This window comes from Lepisma saccharinum, chromosome 6, assembly GCF_977018435.1.
Source record: "Lepisma saccharinum chromosome 6, izLepSacc3.1, whole genome shotgun sequence".
NCBI lineage: Eukaryota > Metazoa > Arthropoda > Insecta > Zygentoma > Lepismatidae > Lepisma > Lepisma saccharinum.
Genome location: NC_139234.1, coordinates 38304652 through 38330998, shown reverse-complemented (window position 1 = coordinate 38330998; position 26347 = coordinate 38304652). Strand labels below are relative to the sequence as shown.

The 26347-nt window shown below is 36.4% G+C and overlaps 1 protein-coding gene across 2 annotated transcripts in view; it reads left to right on the top strand.

Annotated features, from left to right (window-relative positions):
• The first annotated feature begins 9615 nt into the window (after positions 1-9615).
• The window catches only part of ArgRS-m (arginyl-tRNA synthetase, mitochondrial), a 31806-nt gene continuing 15074 nt past the window's right edge, over positions 9616-26347 (top strand). Inside the window, exons 1-5 of one of the 2 annotated variants that reach the window (XM_083124658.1) lie at positions 9616-9740; positions 16729-17090; positions 18629-19464; positions 20431-20549; positions 25298-25399. In XM_083124658.1, coding sequence (XP_082980784.1) covers positions 9705-9740; positions 16729-17090; positions 18629-19464; positions 20431-20549; positions 25298-25357 — 1413 coding nt within the window. In that variant the 5' untranslated portion in view covers positions 9616-9704 and the 3' untranslated portion in view covers positions 25358-25399. Of the gene's footprint in view, positions 9741-16728; positions 17091-18628; positions 19465-20430; positions 20550-25297; positions 25400-26347 lie in introns of those variants that run through there. The other variant, XM_083124657.1, reaches the window with a different exon arrangement.

Below are 26347 nucleotides of genomic sequence, written 5' to 3'. Positions count from 1 at the left end.
CACGATGAGGATAAATTTGTTTTTGTTATGTAGTGTCTTCTTCCACTTTTGGCTAATCGCTACGAACAGGATGAGTGATGTTTAGTTTAAATTGATGAAGGGACACTCGCAACAGGCACGTATCCAAGGGGGAGTTTAGGGGGCTCGAGCCCTCCCGAAAGTTTGCGGTTTACAATAGATAAAATGAAGTTTTTGGTTTCTTGTGGTGAGAAATAAAATAATGTGACGATAATTTAAGGAGAGAAATAATTATCGAGTCAAGCTCGTATCCAAGGTGGGAATCAGGGGGCTCCAGCACCCCCTTCAGGAAGTTACGCTACATAAAATTAGGTTCATGGCTTCTTGAATAATGTGATGATAATTTGAGAGAAATAATTATCGAGGCAAGACACAGAATGTTCTACAACCCTGTTATTGTTAATAGCGCGCACCCAAGGTGGGATCAGGGGGCTGGAGTCCCCCCTTATTTTTTCAGTTTACACTACGTAAAATTAGTTTTTTTTGGATTTATTTTATTTTACTTCGTGTTTTGTTCCTCTTAGCTAATTTACGAAGATGGGAATGAGTGATGAAATGATGAAAATGATAAATGGACATTCACATACAACCATGCCTGAGCGGGATTCGAACCCGGGACCCTTGGCGTCGCAGCGCGATGTGCTAACCACTCAGCCACAGGATCCGGCAAAATTAGGTTTTTGTTTTCTTGAATAGTGTGCCGATAATATATAAGGAGAGAAATACTTACCAAGGCAACACGGAGAATGTTCTATAAGCTTGTTTTTGATAATATTGCATTAAAACTTTTCTTGCGCTTTCGGTGTTGTCGCAACACTATGCAAAGACTTGTCAGCATTTGGAAGCTGCAAACGCCACACGTAGGACGATTCATTGTAATTTTTTAATCTCTGGAAAGCGCGAGAGGGAACGTTCTTGAATAAGAGAAGGCGTCGAACTACTGGCAACATTAACGAATCGTTTTATCTGTGGAACGTTCTAGAATATAATGAGGTTAAAATACGCGGCTTCAATTTCCAGGTTGATCTGTACAACAGAATCGGTTAATGAGTATTCAAAGGTAAGTGTGATAGTTCATACAGTCCATTGGTGGCTTTATAAGATCTAGTGATTCGAAAATGAAAAGGACTAAATACCATAAAGTAACGAAGTCTACTACTAGTTCCAGTTCGGGTCCAAAGCAGAAGACATTAACGACAGCGGAATTTCCGGAGCCTCAGTGTAGTGCTAGTTCGGGTCGAGGGCCGAAGAGATCGAAGGTCTTTCTCTAAAGTGAATATTTAAGAAGTAACGAGTATTGGAGCGGTTAATTAAAAAAGAAATAAGCTGCACAGATCAACTGAAAATCAAAGTTTTGAGTGATGAGTTAGTTGTGCCCGGACCAAATTTTCCCAGAATTTTAGAAGAGGAGGGTTATGCATACAATTTTTGGTTGTCAGCCCTTATTTTGCCATCTTTTCCTCTCTTTCACGTTCTTTTTTTTTTTTAAGGAATACTTGGTCAAATTGGGTTATGACCTCACCAACCCTCCCTTGGGCACGTCACTGGAGATAAATGAGTAAGCATGTAATCATACTGGGAGATGAAACACTAGATGTGTTGGGATCGGAAGGGTTTTCATTGTGAATTAATTGTTTCGAACTGTATTCGAGAAGACTTACTTTGTTTTGTGCCAATATATGACAAGACTGCGGAAGTTGTGACAGACAATTGTGAACACTTGCGAGTTCTTAGGCCTCAATATGAATAATTTGGTGAGTTTCGGCTTTTATAAGAACTGTAAAACATGGGAGGACATGACACAGTAGTGGTGTTCAGGCTCGAATCAGAGAGAAATATTCGAGAAATTTCTGCGTCCAGTTCGCAGCCCACAGTTTGAGTCTCGCGTTGTCGAGTGGATTGTCCATCCCGTGCGTGTGTAACAGCTTCGTAAAAACACTCGAAGACGCCATAGATGTTTTGATGTCTGATGATAAGAAATGGACAAACACACATACTGAGATGGTTCCGGCACACAATGTTAATGCATGGGAACAGAGGAGTTGAGTGGTAAAAGATGTTCCGATTTCACGTTCTAAATAATTTGGCAGCCTTGAACAGTGGCGACGATTTTGGGGATAATTGCTCCCCATTTTTTTGCCTTCACACTATGACCTCTTTATGCTAACCCTTGTATACCAAGGGAAGATAAAGTAAACTTTTCTTGAACCCACCACTCCCGTTTTGAACCCAATTGCCACCATTGGCCTTAAACATACAATTGTGAGGTTTTATCTATACCCCTTAAAAATATGGTGTTTAGCCCCACGAAATGAATTCCTGGATACGTGCCTGACTCGCAGAGAACACCTATGCCCATGCTGGGATTTGAACCGGGAACTTCGGAGGCGAAATCGAAAGTCGACCACTTAACGCCCTCGGCTACCGAGCGGGCGAATGAATTAGATGATGGCTATTGTATAAAGGGTGTCTTTTCGGGAAACATTCAAATAGCAATATTTCTTCCAGGTAATATGTATATCCTAGGAACTTCATTCTTGCAGGCTTACTAGGTTCTGTCATGTGGGCCAACAATCTGTGTAGTACTCTGTACTGTTTGTGATCCACATGGATTTGTGATCATCCATTTCATCTACTCACCATTCATTTTCATCTTTGCGATTGGCCAAGGTGTAAATTATACTTGAAATAAAACAAAAGCAATACAAATACAAAACACAAATAATGGAACGATTATGCTGTTACGTTTTCCTGTATTTTAGGCAAGTCGCATGTATCAGCCAACAGTCAGAGATTGCTTTTCGGTCGAATGATACTTCTAATAATCGGAGGTAGATGCAAGCTGAGAATTATAATTTGATCTCTTATCCACCTGAGTTGAGGATCTAAATTTTTGGATTTAATTTGTAACAATATTTACTACTGCGAGGAATTAAAAAAAACTTACGGCTAATTTCGTCACTGGCTTCCTATTCTGTAATAGTTACATTTGTTTGTAAGAACATAATACATTAATTTACTTTGTATAAATATTACATTATCCATCGCTTTTCCTAATTAAATCTCATACCATATCCAACACAAACATAAAATGTGTTTTACTAATAACACAGCTAGGTTTGGTTTGAGTTGGTTTCTTAAGTCTACTTTATGAACAGTAAGGCTAATGGTTCGGATCCCACTTTAAAATGTAGGTCCAGTTCCAATTAGCCTTAGTGTGCATAAAGTGGACTTAAAACACCAAATCAATCAATTACAATATCCAGTAGGTACAGTCCCTACTAGCCTATTTATGTTAAACTTTATATTCTTTGGCAACCTGGAAAGGTCATTATCGAAATATTGCTATTTGATGTTGCTCGAAGTTTTTTTTTTTTTTGTTCGTTGCAGTTTCAAGATACTATCCCTTTTCTCTTACTTATAGCTCTTGGGGGAGGAGGGCAAGTGCCTCTGTTTACCCTACCATAATATGTGTCAATGCGACACAATATATTAAAAATTTGCCCCCTCTAGGATTGACTTCGCCCCTTCCCCCCCCCCCAAAGAATTCCTGGCTACGGGCCTGATTGAATAGCTTCTTTGGTCATTATTTACATGAAGCAATACTTAGAAACTGAGTTCCGATTGTGTAAAGGTTTTTGAAAGTTGCATACGTGATGATATGGAAGGCGAGTGTGGAAGATAAGGCCGGAGGCGCAACCACAAATTTTTATCTGGAGGGAGAAAGTACCAGGATAAACGTACCAATAATAATAATAGTAATAATAATATTAATAATGGCATTATTATTACTAGTGGTAGTAGTAGTAGTATCAAAGACGTTATTATCCTCATCAGGCGCGGAGCGTCCATGTAAGCCGTGTAAGCCGGGCTTACACTTTATTAATTCTAGTAAAATGTATGTAATTATATGGCAAAATTCGTAAATTCATCTCGGCCTGATACCAGTCTTCGAGATCCTGTTTGTTAGATTGCAACACTTCACACCAGATGGCACATGAGAACTCCCGCCTTTTGCTTGGGGAAAGTTGTAAGCCGTCTGAATGTTGCCTTACAAATTTCTGACCGCGAAGGAGCAGTGCCTACCGTCGCCCACCGTATCTGGAAGGAGAAGAACAGGGAATATATGGAGAAGAGCGCGTCGAAACCCTAGGTGTGTAAACCTACGGGCAGAGGCTTACAGCAGCGTTGCAAACCTCATGTTTAGAAAAAGTGTTGTTCATGGACGACCGCAGTATTTCTTTTCACCAGGGAGGATTAAGCAAAGTATTTTTTCAGGGCTTAGGGTAAACTAGGTATATTTCCCTTCTCAAAATATACTAATTCAATTTGAAGTTAACATTTTTCTGCAACGCCCTTACAATAATTAACAATTTGATGTGACTGAAATGAAATTATATGTGTGAAAATGGTTGACATTCATTTTTCAGGAAGTGCCTCCTCCCCTTGCCCCTTCTGGACATCCATGGTGTCGTTTAAACTCCGAAATTATGCTACATACTACTAAATTGTTCTGGGATTTTCATATTATAAATATTAATTTATAACAAAAACAAATATAAATTTGAATGGTTCAACCAACGACATGGGTTCCACGTTATGTGAAAAGTTTGAGAAAATTCAACCACAACGAAAAGCGGCCCTGTTGTTTTATTTATATCTCCAACTTACAAACGACTTTTTAAACTTGTGCGAGATTTAGCACCATTATGCTTGGGTTGGCTTCACTGAATACGCGGCAGCGAGACACAGGTCCTGCAAGAGGAGGGGCTCCAGCGTTGTCGGGTATGAATGGTTGACGGCAAAGGAAATTTGAGCCGGTGGTGCTTCAAGGAGGTTTTTTTTTCCAGGAACAGGGAATTCTGAAGCAAGAAACTAACAGGAAGGGGAAAAAGGGGAAACCTAGAAATGAGCGGGATACGTAAAAACTAGATACACATTGATGTGCTAAATTCTTGTTGTTTCTCTTTTTCGCTTGTAGGAGAGCATAAACATTAGACATATTAAGACTCTGTTTTCCGTTTATGTATGAACTCAGCTGGTAATAATTGAGCTAAAAAGTGAAATAAATAAGTAAATAAATAAATAAATGTTAATGAAAACTGAAGATTGAACCAATTTTACAAATTTCATGTCAAATGTGAACCAAATATTATTAATTACATAGTCCGTGATTCAAACACTCTTCGAACAACGTACGAAAAGCCTGTTTCTGATCTTTTAGGTGCTAGATTTGCTTTTACACTATCCTAAGAAAACACTTACATGTCCTTTGATAGAAATTTCTGGATATATCCCTACAATTTGTGAGCATTTCTTTTATATTTTATATTGTATTTTTTTTTTACTAAATATAGGGAATTTTAAGGCAAGAGAGGGAATTTATTTATATCCGAAAGGGATATTCCCCTCACAGTCCGAAAGATCACTGCTTTGAGCAGTGACCGATTTTGGATCTGGTTTCTTTTTGTTTTCCCCTTCTTGCTGTGTGTTTGTTAAAGTCTCGAGATATTGCTTTTGCGAATTCCATCTATTGAAAAGCGGACTGTCGTCCCTGTGCTGTGGTGTGATACAGTAGTGAAGTGCATTATGGAATAAAATGAGTGTGATTGTGCGGTGGGGTGGAGAACTTGTTGAAGACGCCGTTGTCCAGCAAGGATTTTGCTGCCAAGAAGAAACTTGTGGATATAGGTAGGCCCACCCCTTCCTTCTCTAGCAGACATAGTAACAGAAACGAAAAATAAAGTGCGCCGATTTTGCGATTAATGATACGGAGCTGATACTTGGTTATGCGGTTGTGAAAAGTATTCAGCACTTTTCTGTTTCCTTCTGTTTTCGTTTTTTTTATTATTATTATTATTAATTTTATCTAACTTTGCATATTTTTTATCGTTACGTTACTCATTGTGATAGGAATAACACTGACTTAATTATCAGATATCCAGAATTTTTAATTTGGTGAAAAATTCCAGGGAAGTGTTCTGAAAAATTGGGGGGGGGGGCGGGGGTCGATGTGTGTGGATAAATCACTAACCATGTCAGCCTAAAAATAAGCACAACGGGAAATAGCCTTCGTCATGCTAGGCTTACACTGTTGGAAAGGTCACGCTCCGCCACTGATCCTCATAAATTACGCACAAGGGAGGTAGATGTCTGTGCTAAAGTATTTATTTGGAACATACGATTTGAAATATTTTTTCAACACCAGAAATTTTACATTAGCTAATAATTGAAAACAAGCATACAAACTGTATTTTTGAATTGCAGAAAATTAATGATAAGTGCATGCCGAAGATATTTTTTTTGTACATATAACATGTATAACTTTCATATGTTTTACACATATGCAACATGGAGCGACATAAAATAAGAAAATACATATGCAAGATGCTAACACTAAATTATGTACGTATTCAAAGTTTTTTTCATTACATATAGACAAAACATATTATTTAAATACATCACATTACAAAAAACAATTATATTGCGAGCGAAGCGAGAAAGAAAATTTTTTGATCCAATTTTTGCAATTTAAAACAATATTTATTTAATAAGGAACAGATAACATCACATGGCGCCAAGGCATTCTCTTTTTCACATTTTTTTTTAAAATTAGATTATTTGGCGCCCATGGCCGACTCCCAACGCCCCCTAGCTACGTCTCTGAACTTGACGAAACTGAGAAAAGCTGGCACTGCAAGCAAAGCGAGCAAGAAAATTTTACGAAATGTATTTTTATTTGTATAAAATTTGAAATAGAAGGGGGCAATTTCTCCTCTGTGCCCCCTGCAGGTGCCTTTGGCCATCAATGTTTGCCCTCCCCCCCTAGAATTGACTTCCGTCGAAGGTTGGGGGACAATGCCCCTGCCCTCCCCTGTGGTTGCACCACTGAGTAAGTCCGAAATTTGGAGGAACAAATTGAATCAATCCTGCTACAGCAACTTTTTGGGAAGCGATGATCACTTTATTCCAGGCGATTTTCTACTATTATTATTGCACGTGGCAAGAGCACAAACAGGTTGATTTGTTCTCATTCTACCGGCATTCAAGAAAAAGTGTGTATAAGTAAATAATCGACCCATTTATCTCAAGCTTCCGTATACGATAACGAAGTAAGTTCCATTCTGTCCTCTTAATGACGTCATAGCGCGCACAGGATCATGGGAGAAAATCTCGGAACCTCGGGAATGGCATACCTTATAAAGGTACCTTGACAGCCCGTGCTGTAGAGGCAACGCGTTTTCGGAACATCTCTGAGGTGTTCTTATGCGCAAGTTGAAAGCGAGTCGCACAGAAACCGAATCAGCTGGTGAGGGAGTTGCAACGCGCGACTGTTGGCGCGTGTTTACAATTCTCAAGCAGCGTTGCAAGTGAACAAAAAAACAGTGGGTAACAATGTCTCAATGCAGAATTGTAGAACAACAAAAGCTCACTAGCGAAAACAATACAATAAGCTTACCTTATGTGTTGTAAATACTGCAAATACGATCAAATGAAGAAACCAATGATTTATTCCAGGTCTTCTATGCCTTCAAGTTCAGAACCTGAATCGGACATTTCGCAACAAGAATCTTCTGCACTCGACAATGAATCGTCCGCACTGCTGCTACTGTCGCCAACCCTGAAAGCCAGACGCTCTATTTCTGGTTCCAGCAAACCCTCCGTCCGAATGTATTGTTCCTCAGTTTTTCTAACATTGCTGCAACATGACTCCCATTCCTCCTCTCCAATCACCGAAAACGCTTCCTTACAAAGTTCCCACACATCATTTAATTTGAAAGTCACATTGCGATTTGCAACCCATTGTTTAGAAATGCCCCAAATTTTCTTTATAGCATTTAAATCGGGATGATATGCAGGCAAGCGAAGGACTGTGTGGCCATGTTCATTCATCAGTTCATCTAAAATGTAGGATTTCATCTTCGGTTTGTGCAGTTTTATAAGGCTTGAACATATCGTCCGTAAATGGTATATTGTTTTTTAATAGCCACTATTGCATTTCCTTTTTCTTGGTGTTAGACGAAGGGCATCTTTCTTTCTGAATATAGTGGTAGGATGCGTTGTCGATTACGAAGACGGAATTTGAGGGTAAATTTGGAATGACCATTTCTCTTATCCACCGCATGTAATTACTGGAATTCATCTCCGAGTGGTAGTCTCCAGTTTTCTGATTGGATTTAAATATCAGAAGGGCGTTAGGGATGAACCCCTTATCGCTGCCTGCATGGACAATAATGAGACGTTGCCCTTTGGATATTGGAGATTTCAGGCCCTCGAGACTATCGTCGCACCATGTTTTAGTGGTTGTGTGGGAACTATGAATGTATGTTTCATCGGTGTATACAATAGGACGGCCTTCCCGACGATATCTACTGATGGCCCGTAAATAAGCAATCCTTGCATTCCGAATGTCATTCCTCTCAATAAGCACACGTCTATTAGTTTCCACTTTCTTCCACCTAAACCCAAGTTTTTTGAAGATCTTCAATAAACTGGTTGCCTGCCCTTTATATCCGATGGTTTTCCTTAATTTTGCAAGCACAGATTTTACTGTTGGGACTTGCCTGTCTACGGTGTAAAATTCATTAATTGTTCTCCGAACAACGCACATGTCAAAATCATCTATATCTGTACACGGCCGCGGACGATTTTTATTTCTACGGGGCGTACTGTATGATGACGATGATCCAGCACGAACCGCCGAACTTTCCTTCTTAATTGATTTTACCGTACTTAAAGATACACCTGTCGCAGCACAAACACGGTCAATGACTTTTTTAAGAGGCAACTTTAAAACATTTTGGTCAGCCTCTTCTTGCATGAATTGCAAGACGTTTGCCACAACTTCACGCGTTTGTCCCCTAAGCGTTCTACGATAAACTTTGGAATGAACAGGAGGCATATTTTATGTGAGGAACACACTACGAAATCGCACTTCCATACACTCAGCAGCACGCTCAAGTCTAGCACCAGATCCTCGCACCTCGGTATCACTTTCACGAATGATTTCTGAGCATGTCGTTCTGCGCAACCTGCTACGCCGTCAGAAGGAAGAAGACCATTTTAGGCTCGCTGACTAGCGAAGCGACAGAACTCAGAGATGTTCCGAAAACGCGTTGCCTCTACCACTCTGAACACCGTCACTTTAATTATAACCACCTGGTATATATATATATATATATATAAAACTAGTATTTGTATGGTATCTCTAAATTTTATATTTGAAATTAACTTAATGACCCCCGACACACGTAATTTACCTTCATTTAATACTATTAAACTTTTGAAAAATGGACTTGGTTTACAAAGCCTACCCGATAACCCGTGAGCACCTCGCCCCCCCCCCCCCTCCCTTTGGAGGTCAGTTCTACCTAGAAGTGAGGTTCAACCGAAAGAAAGAAAGAAAGAAACACGGTGAAAGTGCATAGAAAGTAAAATTGCAGGATAATTTGCGCAACGAATCTTTCATCTTGCCTGTACTCGCGCGAAACTGGGTTAACATGCAAAGCAAAGAAAACTGATCAATATGACGAGAAACGTAGATCCCGTGAATGGATAGGGGATTCTGGCTCTTGGAACGGAAATGGGTCTAATTCTTAGAACGGAAATGAAGGCAACACTGAAACCAGCAGAAGTCAATTCTTGAAAAGTGTGTTAAAAACGTTGTGTATCGGCGATTGTTGAATATGACATCAAGAATAAAACGTTTAATTTTTTCAAAAGTAAGCCGATTGTGTTTATTATTGCAACATACCAATAATAAGTGAATAACAATGTATGTAGCTAATATAATGTGCATGTTTGTGTGTCTCCCCGATGGCGCAGTGGAAATGAAGATGTAATCAAGGTGTCCGGGTTCGAAACCCCGTGGAGAAAGATACTGGTTCGGATCCCACTTTAAACTGTAGGTCCAGTCTCGATTAGCCTTAATGTGCATAAAATGCACTTAAAACACAAACTCAATCAATCGATGTATATGTTGGTGACCTTGTTTTGAGTGGATAAGTGGGTCACCAAAATAGTAAAGTTCGACTTCAAGCATTACATTCACGAAGGACTAATTCCCACCAGATTTTTTTTAGGTGTATATTCTTCCAACCTGAATATGGTACATTTCTTACCAATTATAAGAATTTAATTTTAAAAAATCTAAACATAAGATACCCCATCCCTCTAGTATTTGATAGACATTTGTGCTAAGTCGGCAATAAATATCTGATGAATTGACAAAAAAAAAAACGATAGAGAGAAAGAACGGCATACTCACTAATTTTGGCCTCCTAATCACGAATCTGGAGTTAAAATTTGGCGGTCACGTCTAGAAATTGCAAAATAAGTGGGTTCGTCAACGGAGTAAACACCCTTGATTTATGAAGAAAACAACTAGTTTTTGCAATGATTAGCGTTTCAAAACTATGTTTATGATGACCCTTAATTTTTACTATGCTTGCCTAACCTAACCTTACCGTGAATGGTTTGTGGGGCAAACATTTTTTCCACCTTATGCAAGACCCCATTTTCTCAAATAGCGAACTCACTTGTTCACATCATCAGACATGGCTACCATAATAGTGTATCAACAATATTAATATTAATATTAATATGTTCATGTAATTTTGCAATTTCTGGAAGTGACCGCCAATTTTTAACTGCAGAATCTTTATTACGAGGCCGAAATTAGTGAGTATGCGTAATTTTAAAGTAATCAGAGATACTTCCGGTATTGTAAATTTATACCAATAAAGGTAATGCTTCCGAATGTTTAACGATTTCTTCAAAGTTTCATGGGAGAAAGACGAAGTATTACAGAATTGTAGAAATGATGGTTACAGTAAATTTGAACCTTGGTGAACAGTAATAACCACTGTTTGGAGTTCCGAAAAGTGCATTTTTTTTTAGAAAAAAAAAAGACCTAAAAGTACCTTACCCAAATATCCATGCTTCCTATCGACAAGGTATGATTCATTCATAGAAGGAAAGATAATACGCTGCAGAATAATGGAATGATGATAAACAGTGAAACCTGGGCCAATTACTAACTCTATATATGAAATAATTATTTATTCATAAAAACTGTTCATGTGCACAACCCAAAATTGAACAAAAAGGGCACATACACATACAAAAGTACATGGCACCAAGCATAACACTCCTAACCTAGCAGTGCAAATTAACACCCTCGGCCTAATGAAATGGGTGTTATGGGTGAAATGAATCAAATCTAAAATAAACCGTCATCAATAAATGTACATACACATCTTGCATTTTCCACAACATGGTTGCAGGGTTGAATGTGTCAAGTGGCGCATGAATCAAACGATACCTATAAACGCAGCCATGTAGAGGCTTGTAAGGTATCTTTCAGTGACATGCTCAAGGAATTTGAATTGAATTGAAAAGTCTTTTATTTACAACAGAGCGAGATTCAGCCTTGTATCTGTATGATGATTCTCTCATTTTATTTCTCAAAAAGTTGCAGGTAGCATTAGATACAACTGAATTATAGTGCACAAATCAAGCAAACTGATAGCTTTTGGTAACAAACAAAAATTTTGCCATTTTACCCTTTATTTTCATTTCCGGAACATACTTGATTTGATGTTCATTATCTGATCAACCAACATGATATTTATGATTCATACTTCATTGCATGTTTTTTTGGCTTTTTCTTGTAGTTGTTCAGTGAGCAAATGTAGCACTTTCTGTGAAATTCAAACGAGAAAAATAATAGTATTTGGTACTAAAAGGTCTATTACATTTTTCATCCTTGGGAATCCGTACTTTCAGTTGACAAACTGGAGTTTTTTTTTTTGCTTCATCTTGTCACTTATCATTGCTGCCTGCATTGATATGTTTATCATTGTCTCCGACATCTCACACTTTTCAAACTCCTGTGTACTCTGTAGAATCATTCACGTTTTCATTTCCCTGTGCTCTTACACTTTGCACTATGAAACATTATCCATTATCTTCCTTCTCACAGTACACATCCTCATGTAGTGTAAGTAATGGCTCCTCAGGCCCCATATCACAGGGAGGTTCTGGCATCTCAAGGGGGTTCCGCCGGGGGTGATGGTGAGTGACCCTCTATACCCCTGCGAGAAACTTGAAATTTTTTAGTTTGTTGGAAAGCTTGTTATTCATCTGAATGTTTCTTGTTTTTAGCATGCGTTTTAAGCGAGTAATTGACTATATTATGAGCAGTGCTCGAAAAATCTTCAGAGCTAGGCACCAGCTCTGAATATCAGGCACCAGGAAACCACCTACTAGCAATTGTGCATGCTACGGTGTTTCAAAAGTCGTGCAACCCAAACTTTGAAAATGTATATCTTGAAAAGCGTAAGAGATATTTACACTGGGTTTTCTGCATTATAAAGCCTCATCCATTGAGATATTTTTCAATGCTAAAAAATTATCAGTTTACGCCACACAGAAAATTAGATAAATTAATAACTGGCGAAAGGCAGTGTTAACATTTTTCCAGAAATGCATTTTTGAGTGAGAAAAATATGTAAGAAATTATGAAAGGGTTATAATTAGATGTTGGATGCCATGTCAATCTGTCATTTGCGACCAATATTGATCATGTGCAGCATTTGATAGATTTTTGACTGGCGATTTTATGGGTTGAGTGGTGAAAAAGTGCCATTTTTGGTACATATCCTCCATAAATGGCAACACTAGCAGGTCAAAATTTTGTCAACAGACACATGCAACATGTGCTTAAATATTGGCCATACTCCATGACACGGGTTAGGTGGCAGAACAGCCTCAGGCTAAACCTTGCCCACGGAAATAAAGAATCTTCAAAATTTCATACATAATACAGCAAAAAGATTACAGTCGCCAGGCTGAAAAGTTTAGTTGCCATGGCAACCGGGATTTTTCGAGCCCTGTTTATGAGGTATGATTTATGACATCATGCACACAAGGAATGTCTACGTTGTTAGGTTAGGCCTGTTAGGTTTGATTCTCTTAACATAAATATCGTTGAAGTGAACGTCACGAGTGGAAAGTGTGCTATCAAACATGTTTGTCGCGTTGTTCTATGATATTTCAAATTTACGATTTCTTCAATAAAGAGCCTGCATATACATTCATGAGTTGCCAAGAACAAGAAATGTGTGAAGTGTAGCAGACGTCATTTTAAAAATATTACACCTTTTTTCATGGTGATGGAAATTACACGTTATTCTTCTATATCCACTGTTTATTTCTTGCGTGCATGACGAAAAATTCTTCAAATGAGTGTCGAAAGTGGTCCAGGTTGTGAAGAATTGGACGTGCCATTGTCACATTTAGAGAATAAATATCTCGATTATTTGTGGTTTCCACATGTTAAAATTACTTTCAGGCACCTTAAAAATCGAAAGAAAAAAGTTGGAATTTTCGAAGGGGTACGACCAGTCACCAGCCTTTTGCCAGGCCACAGAAATATTGAAAGAATATATATATATATATATATATGGATAAAAGCAAGGAGGGCCAAAAGGGCTAAGTAAAAATCAAAGAAGGTAAAAGGAAACACTCACCGGACATTGGAAAAATTCAAAATTTTCGCTAATTTCATAGCATCATCGGTGTGAGGATGCCGGATGCCCAACTTCCGGTTCCGTCTATTTCTCCTCACACCGATGATGCTATGAAATTAGCGAAAATTTTGAATTTTTCCAATGTCCGGTGAGTGTTTCCTTTTACCTTCTTTGATTTTTATATATATATATATATATATATAAAAATATTTCATCAATTTTTCCAGTATGAATTTTGAATAGCTGCTTTTATGTCCTTCTGTTTCATTTATGAAAAGGAATTTTGTAAATGTAATGCTGTACATAAGAACATTAAATATCTGAAAAACCATTAATAGAATTGTACAACTGCAAAGTGTTCGTAATAATGAAAAATCAAACACCACTTTAAATGACCTGGCTGTGTCTTCCACAAAATAACAGAATTGGACTTTTAATGGGCGAAGTTTTGATAAAAATGTGAAGCTACATCGGAAACAATGAACAAAACTCTCCATGCTTTACAGAAACAATGATGTTAGCAGTGGCGTATGCTGGTTCTAACGAGTGGGTAATCTCCGACCCTTGATCATCAAACTAATAAATGTTTCCGTGCATTTTATATCAGGATCCATATGGGATTTAGGAATATTTTGTGGGAATTTTTGTCTTATTGTGGCGACCACAATCAATTAATTCTCATTATTGCAGTTTAATATACGTGTAGAATTTCAAATAATAAAACAAGACAGTATTATAAAGCAAAATAAAAACAAACAAACTGTGAAATATAAAATGAAAGACATGCACTAGTGAAATAGAAACCCTCATTATTAATTTAAGTGCAAAATTCAACTTACTCCAGGACTCAGAATGAAATTCCCTATGAATGATAAAAAAAAATCCCTTTCCGAGCTCCAAATTCCCTGCAATGACAGGTTTTAAAAGTTCGAATCAGTGCAGGCCTGAGCCAGAAATTTATTTTGGGGTGGGGTGGAGAAGAGGGTACTCATCCCTTATTACCAGCCGCATCATAAAGTTGAAAAAGTGGGGGTAGAAGTTCTGAAGATAAATCTCAGATAATTACAACGTATTATGCAAGGTGTTTAATCTGCAAATGAAGTAAAATTAATTACCACTATACACTTTTTAAATTAGATATATGAATGATTTCGGGGAGGGGATTTCAGCTCCCCGAGTCCTCCACCTGGCTACGTGCCTGATGTGTTTGTTCCTTATATGTTTTAGTCGTTCATCTTCATCACTATTAATCTAAAAAGGTGGAATAGGAACTTAAATAAACTAAAATATATGTAATTTATTTATATATTTTCCTTTAAAAAATATTCGTGTGGCCGCGGTGGCTCAATCGGTGACGCGTCTGACTACCATGCTAAAGGTCCCGGGTTCGATCCCCGGCGGTTCAAATCCGGGAACTTTTCTAACGATGGAAGCGGCCCCGGCGCCCACCCAGCGTCGAATAACATGGGTACCTGGGGGAAACTCTGGGGGGTAAAGGCGGTCAGGGGCGTGATGCTGATCACATCATCTCCACTCACGACCGGATCAAGAAAGTGTGGGGCGTTACCCCCACACCCCCTATACGCCTTCATGTCGTGGTGCTATGCGCAGGGGAGCACTTTACCTTTTTTACCTTTAAAAAATATTCAGTTCCGTGAAGGAAGTACTCTCCCTGCTTTTGAAGATTAGAGAGAAGAAACAATCACTATTTTTGCAAATACAAGAATGGGGGGAGTCAGCTTATAGGTGCATTAATTGCTTAAGTTTTGAATTTTAATTTAGTTTGCTTCATCTTCAATATTTAAGCTTTTTCCTTTTGTAACAGACATCAGCAAGACAGAAGTAAATGTATAGTGAAAATTAGCGTAGAATTGGTTTGCCTATGTTATTCATATTTTCCTGTTCTTCGCACTTTACCGGGTATGTTTTCCCTATTTCCCTTACAGAAGGCAATTTGTGAACCCAAAATTCCCGTTCCTGAGAAATGTCCCTGCCATAAAAAACACAGTTTCTGTGTTTAGCGACGACATAGCCTTCGGGAGAGAATTGTGGAGGAGGGTTGTAGGAGGTCAATGGTCGCCAGCGGAAGGAAAGGCAAACTCTAGGGGTTGAGACCGGTGGACTCTCACCAGAAGGAGCTTACCCTGGCCACGGAATCGGCACGCCTGAGAAGCAGAGTTTCCTCCCCCCTCTTTTCTTTCTCTTCTCGCCAAGGGTTGTAAAAGAAGCGGGTGGAATGACGTCAGGGTGAGATTCCCTAACGTCATTCCACCGGCTGGAGAAAGGTTCCCGGACATTCAGCGGCAAACGGTTGGAAGCATTCGCGGCGCGCTTGAAGCAAAGAAATGTATGCATCGAAATTGGTTTGGAAGAATATTGCGAAGAAATGTATATATATATATTTTTTAAAAAAAGAAAGAAATACAGCCGGGTCATCTGCGATTACCTAGATGACCCAGAGTATACGCCGCTGGATGTTAGGATTAATGTGTGGTGGTTAATCTATCTGAGAAGTTTAGTTATCAAAAAAGCGTTACTTTCAATATAATTTTCCTTAGATTAGTTGTTGGTGTGAGTGTTCTTTGGTTGCAGCTTACCTTTTTCTCATAGAGCACAGTATCTCAAAATTGAGAATATTTGAGCAATGCAAAAAAATAAAAAAAATGCCATGAGAATTACTTATATCTTTGTGTTATATGTGTATAATCAGACCTCAATACCAATACAGGAATCCTACAGGACACTCATGCACAATACTTCCAATTTTTTTAATGTTCATTATGAAGAATGACAAGGAGCATGGGCATCCAGAGGGGGGGGGGGGCATGCACCCCACCCCGTGAAAAAGGAAGGTCAACCAAAAATTATATATTTCACACATATAATTTCATTTTGGCCACAATAATATGTGTTAATTATTGCATGAACACCATAAATTCAAATTTAAGCAATGTTTATTAGGGAAGAACAATATTTTTGGGGAAAATGTGCCTTGTTTGTCCCCCCATGGAAAAAAATACCTTCCTTGCCCCTCCCTGGAAAAAATCCTGCAGACATCCATGACAAGGAGGTGATTTAATAATATCTTTTAATCGTAAATTGCATACCACAGTTATATCTAACTTGTTGACCAAATATGTCTTTAATTTTTTTCTGATTTTTCATTCTTTTCTTGTAGGTTCTTGACATTGCAAAGAGTGGGACCAATGTGAATTTTTCTCCGGACGTATCAGCTTCAGTTGTATCAGTTGGAAGCAGAAACAATGGAAGAGGTGTTGAATTTTGCATTCCTCTGACCAATCTTCGGAAATTGTTTCCAGATATTTCTCCAGATTTATGCCTTCAGGGTTTCCGTGCAGATGAGGTTTGCCATTCATGTGCTACATCTGAAAAACGTACACAGAATATAGTTTTTCAGATTGACAAGAATATATTTATTAAAGACATTGTTGAAAATGTGTTACAGAGCCCACAGTCTTTCTGGAAACGGAGTGATATATTTGCTACAATGAACCCAGAAACTGTTGTTGTGGATTTCAGGTAATTTTTTTTTCTTTTCTTGTATCTGCTCCAAGATTTATGATGTTCAATTTAATTTCAGCAAGATTTTATGTATGTGTGTGCGTGTGTGTGTGCGCGCAGTGGTGCAAAGTTTTGAAAAACACTGGGTGGGCTGAACTCTGATATTTGTTTCATAATTTTGTGCAATAATATATGCCACAAGAAGGCTGATGATTTACTCTAAAATGCCTTTTTTATTTCTCTTGTAGTCTACGGTTATTCGTACAAGCATAAAAACACAGTTTTTCGTTGTGATGTTTCAGGAGAACACACGCTCCCTTCATCAGACATTTATTTTTAGTTTGATAAAGAGACAGTTATAACAATGGTTAAGAACTTTAAAAAAGAATCAGTTATACATTGGATGTTGTCAATGTTACATTGTAATGTAGGAAGTTAACTGTGAACCAAACAGTCTGTTTTAATTTTATTTCATTTCGGCTAAAAAAAAATTTGATCACATTTTTAAAAAAAATATGAATCTCAAATATCATCAGACAATTCAAAATCATCATTGCTTTCACAGAGTTTCTTGATGTTTTCTGTTACATTATATTTTAATAACTAGACTACAAGAGAAATAATTCTACAATGAAAACAATGTGTACATGCAAGAAAAATTATACCTTTTTTAGTTCCATGACCAAAAAAATTTTTTTAGATATATATTTAAAAACCATTTAAAGCCATTTTTGAGAGGAATTTTATAGTGGCTGTTTAGTTATATTAGTTAGTTATAAGTTCCTGTTTAGAAGATTTAGAAGATCCCAGCCTGGGCATGGATACACCATGTGTGTTCCTTCATCAGTTTCACTTTTCATCACTCATCCTCATTGTCATGATAGCTAAAAGTGGCCAAAAAGTGACACTAAATAATAAAATACAAATATAAATCATGCCAGGAACATCAATTATGACTAGGAATATATATTTATTTGACTGTGTGTAGTAAATGTAGTCAGTAGATTTCAGTGCACATATTTTGATAAATAATATTATGCTTGTGCAGCTCATATTGTAAAGCCATAACTGTACAATAGTACATCTCGGTCTGCTAAACATAATGTAATATATGTAGCTTAGTAGGATAGACAATAAACAACATACGATTTTCCAAATTGAAGGAAATTGTTACAATATCTCATATCTTACATGCATTATTCTTACAAGATTAGAAATAATAATAATTGATCTCTGTGAAATGCTATTTCATCTTATACATTTCATTCTTGTGGACCTCTGTGACAAAGTGGTTAGCACACCATGCAATGCCAGGGGTCCCGGGTTCAAATCCTGGCATGGACATGCATGTTATTTGTGAGGGTACATTCATCAATTTCATAATATCATCAATTATTCTCATATTTGCAATTAGCCAAAAGTGGCATAAAAGCAAATAAAATTTTAAAAAAGTAAAAAATCAATTCATTCTTAGTGCTAGAGCTGCCACAGACTGAACTTTGCCCAGGAATAAAGAATTTCTAATTCTATTTCTATTCTAATTAATTCTATTTCAGTTCTCCAAATATCGCAAAGCCATTTCACATGGGACATTTGAGGTCTACCATCATTGGCAACTTTATTTCCAACCTGAACCAGGCATTAGGCCATAAGGTAGTGAAATTAAACTACCTTGGTGACTGGGGAACTCAGTTTGGTCTGTTGAAAGTTGGATTGGACATGTCTGGCTACACTGACGAAATGGTTAGGAAGAACCCAATAAAACTTCTGTTCGAAGCGTACGTACTTGCGAACAAAGAAGCCGAAAGCAATCCACAATTGGCAGAAAAGGCAAGGAAGGTGTTTAAGGAGCTGGAAGAAGGTTCGGAGGATGGTTTGGAAAGATGGAAACTCTATAGAAATTACACAGTTGAAGAGCTTGAAAGAACTTACAGTAGGTTAGGTGTTAGTTTCAATGAGTATCACTGGGAATCTATGTATAGGGCTAAAGAGATTAAGTCAGTCCTGAACAGTTTAGAGAGAATTGGCTTGTTAAGCAGTGCTGCAGATGGGAAGAAAATCATTCAAGTGCAACCGAACCAGAATGTTACCGTAGTTAAGAGTGACGGCACCACACTATATCTAACTCGTGATATAGCAGCAGCGGTAGACAGACAGGAAAAGTACTTGTTTGATAAAATGTTTTACGTTGTGGATAATGGACAGAGTAACCATTTTATTGCATTATTCAATATTTTGTCGAAGATGGACTATCCCTGGGCTAGTAAACTTGGGCATGTGAGGTTTGGAAGAATCAAAGGCATGAGTACAAGGAAAGGCAGCGTGGTTTTCTTGAGTGACATTCTTGACGAAGCCAAGGATATTATGAAACAGAAGCAGATGGATTCTCCTAGTATGTGAGTTTTATATATGATTTTCTGAATTCATATTCATTCTAAGCCTTCCACTCTGATTCTAATTACTTGAAATCAAGAATTTTGTTTTTGTGGTCTCGAGAACATTTTTTTGAAATGTCAGTGTTCTTCAGGGAAAATATATACAGTATATGTATGTGTGTGTGGGTGGAGGTGATGTCACCTGTATCTCTCCAGGGCTGTCCCAGGTACTCATTTTCTGAAGGCTTTGTGAACCTTAAAGCCATGCCGGGACATCATTGGCGAAAATTCCCACCTGAAATTACACTCTCGAGGAATCAAACCTGACCTGGAATGGCAGTCAGGCATCCTATCAACTGGATGACCGCAACCTTGTAAGATATAATATGTTAAATTATTTCTCAAAAGTATTCACTAAATTCCAATATTTTAAATACTGTATTTGTTTATTATGAAATTAAAATATTACCGAGTCTCCTGGAATTGCCCGGAAAACCTCCAAAGTTTATAATGTACGTAAAAGAAATATTAAGTGATTGTATTTACTTATGTAATATATATCGTATTGTTACAAGGCATAAATCATGCTTTAACTAAAAGTCTTTGGGGACTTCAAAACTGGTGAACACTAACACTAACATTTAGATGACAGTTGAGGTGAATGTTTTATTTTGGATGACAAGGAGGTAAGGGGGTGAGTCATCAATCATCAATTACTCCTATGTTAATTGTGGATGACTCTGGGAAGGGGGGGGGGGTTGTTCATAAAAAGAACTATTCATACACATCTAGTTTAAAATGTTAATAAAATTTATTTTTGTTATAATATTTGCTATTATATTTCTTTTTGAATTTTTGGAAGATTTGCATTGAAAACCTGGAAATATACTTGAATTTTATTTGAGTCCTAGAGTAGCTGAATTATGTTTCACGTATTGAATCCTAAATGCCTCTTGAATTTGTTTTTCCTTTTTTCCAAACAGCAACAAGGGATGTAGGTCCAGAAGTAACTGACATCTTGGGAATTTCTGCAGTAATTGTCAATGACCTGAAGCAGAGGAGGCAGCGTGATTACGAATTTAGCTGGGATCGTGTACTGCAGGTATGTTCAGTAAATTGTGAAAAGTTATGGCCCAAGTTCCAATTGCTATATTCCAATATTATCATTGTACAGATGCAATTTTCGCATGAATCTAATTTTTATGAATGCCTAGAAGTACCAATTTGCTTATTGCATATTTTGCAACAACATATTTTAAATACAGTTAAAACTTTGCATAAGACATCTACTTGGGATAAGCAGAAAAAACGAAACTTAGTGATATCAAAACAAAATACTAGTTGAGTATAATTTTAATGGTAATGAATAACAGACAAGTAGTGCATTCAAAAATAAAATTTTTATACAAGTGCTAGAACGATCATTTCATTCCTAATTACTAAGATGTAGATGTAGATGTGGATGTCTACCAGTGTAGACAGGCTTATTGGGAGTGAACATGGGAAATGAAAATAATAAATTGTTTATTTTATTTGAAATCTAGTCTAGTGTGGTTGGGATTGTCTTGTGTAGTATTTGTGCTGTCTAGTGTGTTTGTGTTTATCTTATGTAGTAGTTATGTTGTCTAATGTATTTCTGTTTGTCTTGTGTAGTATCAGTGATGTGTATGTATGTGTCTTGTGTTGTAGTTGTGCTGTCTAGTATGTTTGTGTAGTAGTTGTGCTGTCTAGTATGTTTGTTTTGTCTTGCATAGTAGTTGTGCTGTCTAATTTGTTTGTGTGTCTTGTGTAGTAGTTGTGGTGTGTAGTTTGTTTATGTTTATATTGTGTAGTAGTTATGGTGTGTAGTTTGTTTATGTTTATATCATGTTATAGTTGTGATGTGTTTGTGTGTGTCTTGTGTAGTAGTTGTGCTGTCTAATGTGTTTGTGTTCGTCTTGTGTAGTAATTGTGCTGTCTAATGTGTTTGTCTTGTGTAGTAGTTCCTCCATTCATATTGGGGGTTAGGCGTAGAGCTGACAACTCTGCACTGTAAAAAAAAAATGTCAAGAAACAGCAATATAAGGCCATGGATGTTCCCAAGGTAAAATATTCCGGAGGTAAAATAGTCCCCCGTTCGGATCTGCGGGTGGGGACTACTTTGGGAGGTCCCTGGACTAAGGATAAGATCTACGTTAGGAATAAGGATATTAAATTAGGCACTTGGAATGTTCTGAGCCTTTACCGGCCTGGGGCATTTCAGTGTACAGTTAATGAGATAGTTAAGTATAAATTAGATGTATTAGCTGTCCAGGAAGTTAGGTGGCCAGGAGAAGGGAATTGTAAAACTAAAAATTATACTTTTTTCTATGGTGATACTGAAAATCATAATTTTGGAACAGGCTTTTTCATAAATAATAGAATTATCTCGGCTCTTAAAACAGTAGAATTTATTAATGATAGGATATCATATGCAGTTTTACAGGGTAGGTGGTGTAAAATTATTTTAATAAACATACATGCACCAACGGAAGATAAAGATGATAATACTAAAGATGATTTTTATACAGAGTTAGAACAGGTCTTTGATAAATTTTCTCAGTATGATATGAAAATTCTGTTAGGTGACTGTAATGCACAGATTGGCAAAGAAGAGACATTTAAACCCACGATTGGTAAAGAAAGTCTTCATGAATTAAGTAATGATAATGGTATAAGATTGATTACTTTTGCAACCTCAAAGAATTTAATTGTGAAAAGTACCACTTTTAAACATAAAGATATCCATAAATATACCTGGTCTTCTCCAGATGGTAAAACTCATAATCAGATAGATCATATTCTCATTGATAAGAGAAGGCATACTAGTATAATTGACGTTCGTACACATAGAGGTGCTGACTGTGCCAGTGACCATTATTTAGTAATTGCTAAATTAAGAGAAAGACTCTCAGTAATAAATCATAAGCAACAAAATCTAAAAGTTCTAAAATTTGATACAGGAAAGTTTACTGATGAAAGAATTAAGAAAGATTACCAAATTAAACTGTCAAATAGATTTGATGTTTTGCAGGATTTAAATGATGATGAAAATATAAATGAAACAGACGTAAATAAGAATTGGGAGCACATACGTAATGCAATAGAATCAGCAGCTAAAGAAAGTATAGGATACCATAAACCGAGAAAAAGTAAGCCATGGTTTGATAATGAATGTCATAATCTAATAGAAATAAGAAATCAGGCTAGACTTAGGTGGTTAAATAACTCTGATGATACAAATCTAAACAATTATAATAGAATAAAGCGAGAAGTTAACCGCACATTTAGAAGTAAAAAAAGAGATTACTTGAAAAGCAAAATTAACGAAATTGAATCAAACAGCAAAAATAAAAATATCAGAGATTTATATAAAGGTGTAAATGAGTTTAGAAAGGGGTGGCAACCTAAAGTAAACTTGATAAAAGATAAAGATGGCGATTTTCTAGCTGACCCAAGTGATATTCTAAATAGATGGAAGAACTACTTTAATGATCTTTTAAATGTCCATGTAGGAGATAAATCAGAAGTAAATGAAGTCCACACAGCAGAACCTTTAGTTCCAGAATCTAACTTGACTGAAGTTAAAGATGCTATTAAAAGGCTAAAGAATAACAAAGCACCTGGCATTGATTTAATACCAGCTGAGTTAATTAAATATGGTGGAAATTTATTAATATGCCAAATTCATAAATTAATTTGTTTAATATGGAATAAAGAAGAAATCCCTCAACAGTGGAAAGAATCCATAATTGTTCCTGTGTTTAAAAAAGGTGATAAAATGAACTGCAATAATTACAGTGGAATTTCTCTACTCTCAACAACATATAAAATATTATCTAACATTCTTTTAACAAGACTAACCCCATATGCTAATGAAATTATAGGTGATTATCAATGTGGATTTAAACGTAACAGATCAACTACAGATCAAATTTTTCACATCAGACAGACAGTTGAAAAAAAAGTGGGAATATAATGAAAATGTCCATCAGCTATTCATTGATTTCAAAAAAGCATATGATTCGGTCAAAAGAGATAAATTATATAATATATTAGTAGAGTTTGGAATACCTAAGAAGCTTGTTAGTATGATAAAAATATGCACCAGTGAAACAGAAAGTAAAATTCGTGTGGGTATTAATATGTCTGACAAATTTACAATTCATGATGGGTTAAAACAAGGAGATGTATTATCTCCATTGCTCTTTAATTTTGCCTTAGAATATGCTGTTAAGAAGGTAAAAGAAACTAAAGAAGGACTAAAATTAAATGGTGTGACTCAGTTGTTAGCATATGCAGATGATGTAGACTTACTGGGGGATGATGTGAATACAATTAAGAATAATGCTAAAATATTTTTCAAAACTGCTAAAGAGATAGGTTTGGAAGTTAACAAAGAGAAAACTAAATTTATGCTTACAGGCCGAAACCAAGTGTTAGGTAATAATCAAAATCTAATTATTGATAACAACTCGTTTGGACCAGTTTCCAAATTCAAATACTTAGGAGTAATATTAACAAGTGAAAATTATATTAAGGAGGAAATAAAAAGTAGGCTTAATTCAGGAAATGCATGTTACTTCTCTCTTCATAAACTTTTGTCTTCTCGTTTAATATCTAAGAAACTAAAAGTTAAAATATACAAAACAGTGATTTTGCCTGTAGTATTATATGGATGTGAAACTTGGTCCCTTACATTGAAAGAGGAACATAAATTGAGAGTATTTGAAAATAAGATCCTTAGGAAAATCTTTGGACCTAAAAGGGATGAGGACAGAGGTGAGTGGAGAAGGTTACATAATTTAGAACTACATAATTTGTATTCATGTCCAGATATTATTAGAATAATTAAATCAAGAAGACTTAGGTGGGCAGGCCATGTGGCACGAATGGGAGAGGAGAGAGGAGTTTACAGGATTCTTGTTGGGAAACCAGATGGTAAGAGACCCGTAGGAAGGCCAAGACGAAGATGGAGAGACAACGTTGAGATGGACCTAAGGGACATCGGTAGGGATGGAAAAGAGTATATAGAACTTGCTCAAGATAGGGAACGATGGAAGGCCTGTGTTGCTGCAGCCATGAACCTTCGGGTTTAAGAAGGCTAGGGAGTTAGTTAGTTAGTTAGTTAAAACTTATTAGTTAGTTAGTTAAAACTTATTTCCAGTCAAATCTAATAAAAAAGAGAATGCTGTAGAGAATTTTGTGCCTAATAACATTACATGAATCGAAAAATATGTCCAAATCATGCACTAGGAATAAACTCATTCAAAGATTCCTGAACTCTTACTATTATAGAGTTTTTGTGTATGTTTAACTTTGAGAATGGCATGTAGAAATGTGTTGTGTTGCTCGCTGTAAAGAAGTTAATTCAAGAGCATAGCCAATCATTAATAATTCTTCTGTCTCATAATGCTTGTAAAGCTGGAACACTCGGGGAGTTTCATTTAGCACAATGAGGGGAACCTGGTACTGCAGTTTGTGAATGGCATAGTGGAGGCTCTTTCAGTATTAACAAATATGCTTACAAAATTTGTGGGGCAACTTTGATGTGTATTTTAACCATGTTAGTCAGTATAATTCAAACTCAGTATCAGCACAATAGATAGCTATGGTGCTATATTGAAAAGGAAATTTAAATTTACATATACTGATGAATAGTGTTTATGTTCAAACAATAATAAATACCTTTATAATTATTAAATTGATAAAAAAAAACTAGAAACAACAAAAATTACAAGAGCATCAAATTATGCATTTGTTTACAAGAACATTTATAACATATCAATGCTATACATAAGAAGAAAATATATCTTTGTTATCTCCTTTCAGGATAAAGCAAGTCTTTGTATCCACAATTCTGAGCTTCAGTTTTCAAGATTCATCATCTGACCAAACCACATCCAAACGTAGAACATATAAGTGTCACTCTATGCAACCTTCTTCCAAGCACTCATTTGAGGAACTGTAACATTTACAAGCCTGCCCGTTAAGGAAGATGAAAACAGATACCTATTCACTGCTTCAAATTCAACATGGCATCTTTTATACATATCAGTGTCATTCCACAACTTTCGAATCTTTATAAGATTATATCATGATCAAAGTTCATTCAAGTCATAAAAGGCTTCTATATAACTTAAACATCCAATTTATTATAACGTTGCCAAGTTTAATCTTTAAAAGCAACAATTATTATACCAATATATAACCATCCCATATTGATATATCTGTCTTTATCTTTGTTCCCCCTTCAGCTCCCACAAAGTCACAGACAACCAGTATTAGAGCAACTAGTTCAAGCCAGATTTTTTAGTATGTGCAATCTTCAATTGTTTTTGTTTTATATTTTTGTCCATAAGTGCTTAACAGCTTGAATGTTTGTGTTGTAAATGTACATATTTGCTCTGTTACAGCTATTTTACTATGTATATTACAATATACTTATATCATGATTACAATTACCATTTTTTGAATGTTGGTACAAAATACCAAGAATGACATCATAATATACATTGAACAATTTTAAAGAGTTGACCTTTGTATATAAACCTTGATGCCAATGCAAATGTACACAATTTCAATAAATTTAATTATAAATTTGAATATATCATATCTTTCTTGTCTGAAAGAACACATATGATTGAAGATGTTTGTTTTTCATATTGCCAGTCAAAAATAACTGTTATGACTAACTTATTATAAATATTGCACAAATGTGGAACTTTGAACTTAGCCTAACCTTTTTCAAATGTTGTTATGACAATGTATTATTTTTATTGTCATACTGGCGCTCAACAAGGGACGAACCCACAACAACAGATCTGAGCACTACTGAGACTTTTGAAATATAATAATTAATATAATGCCTCTATATTTACA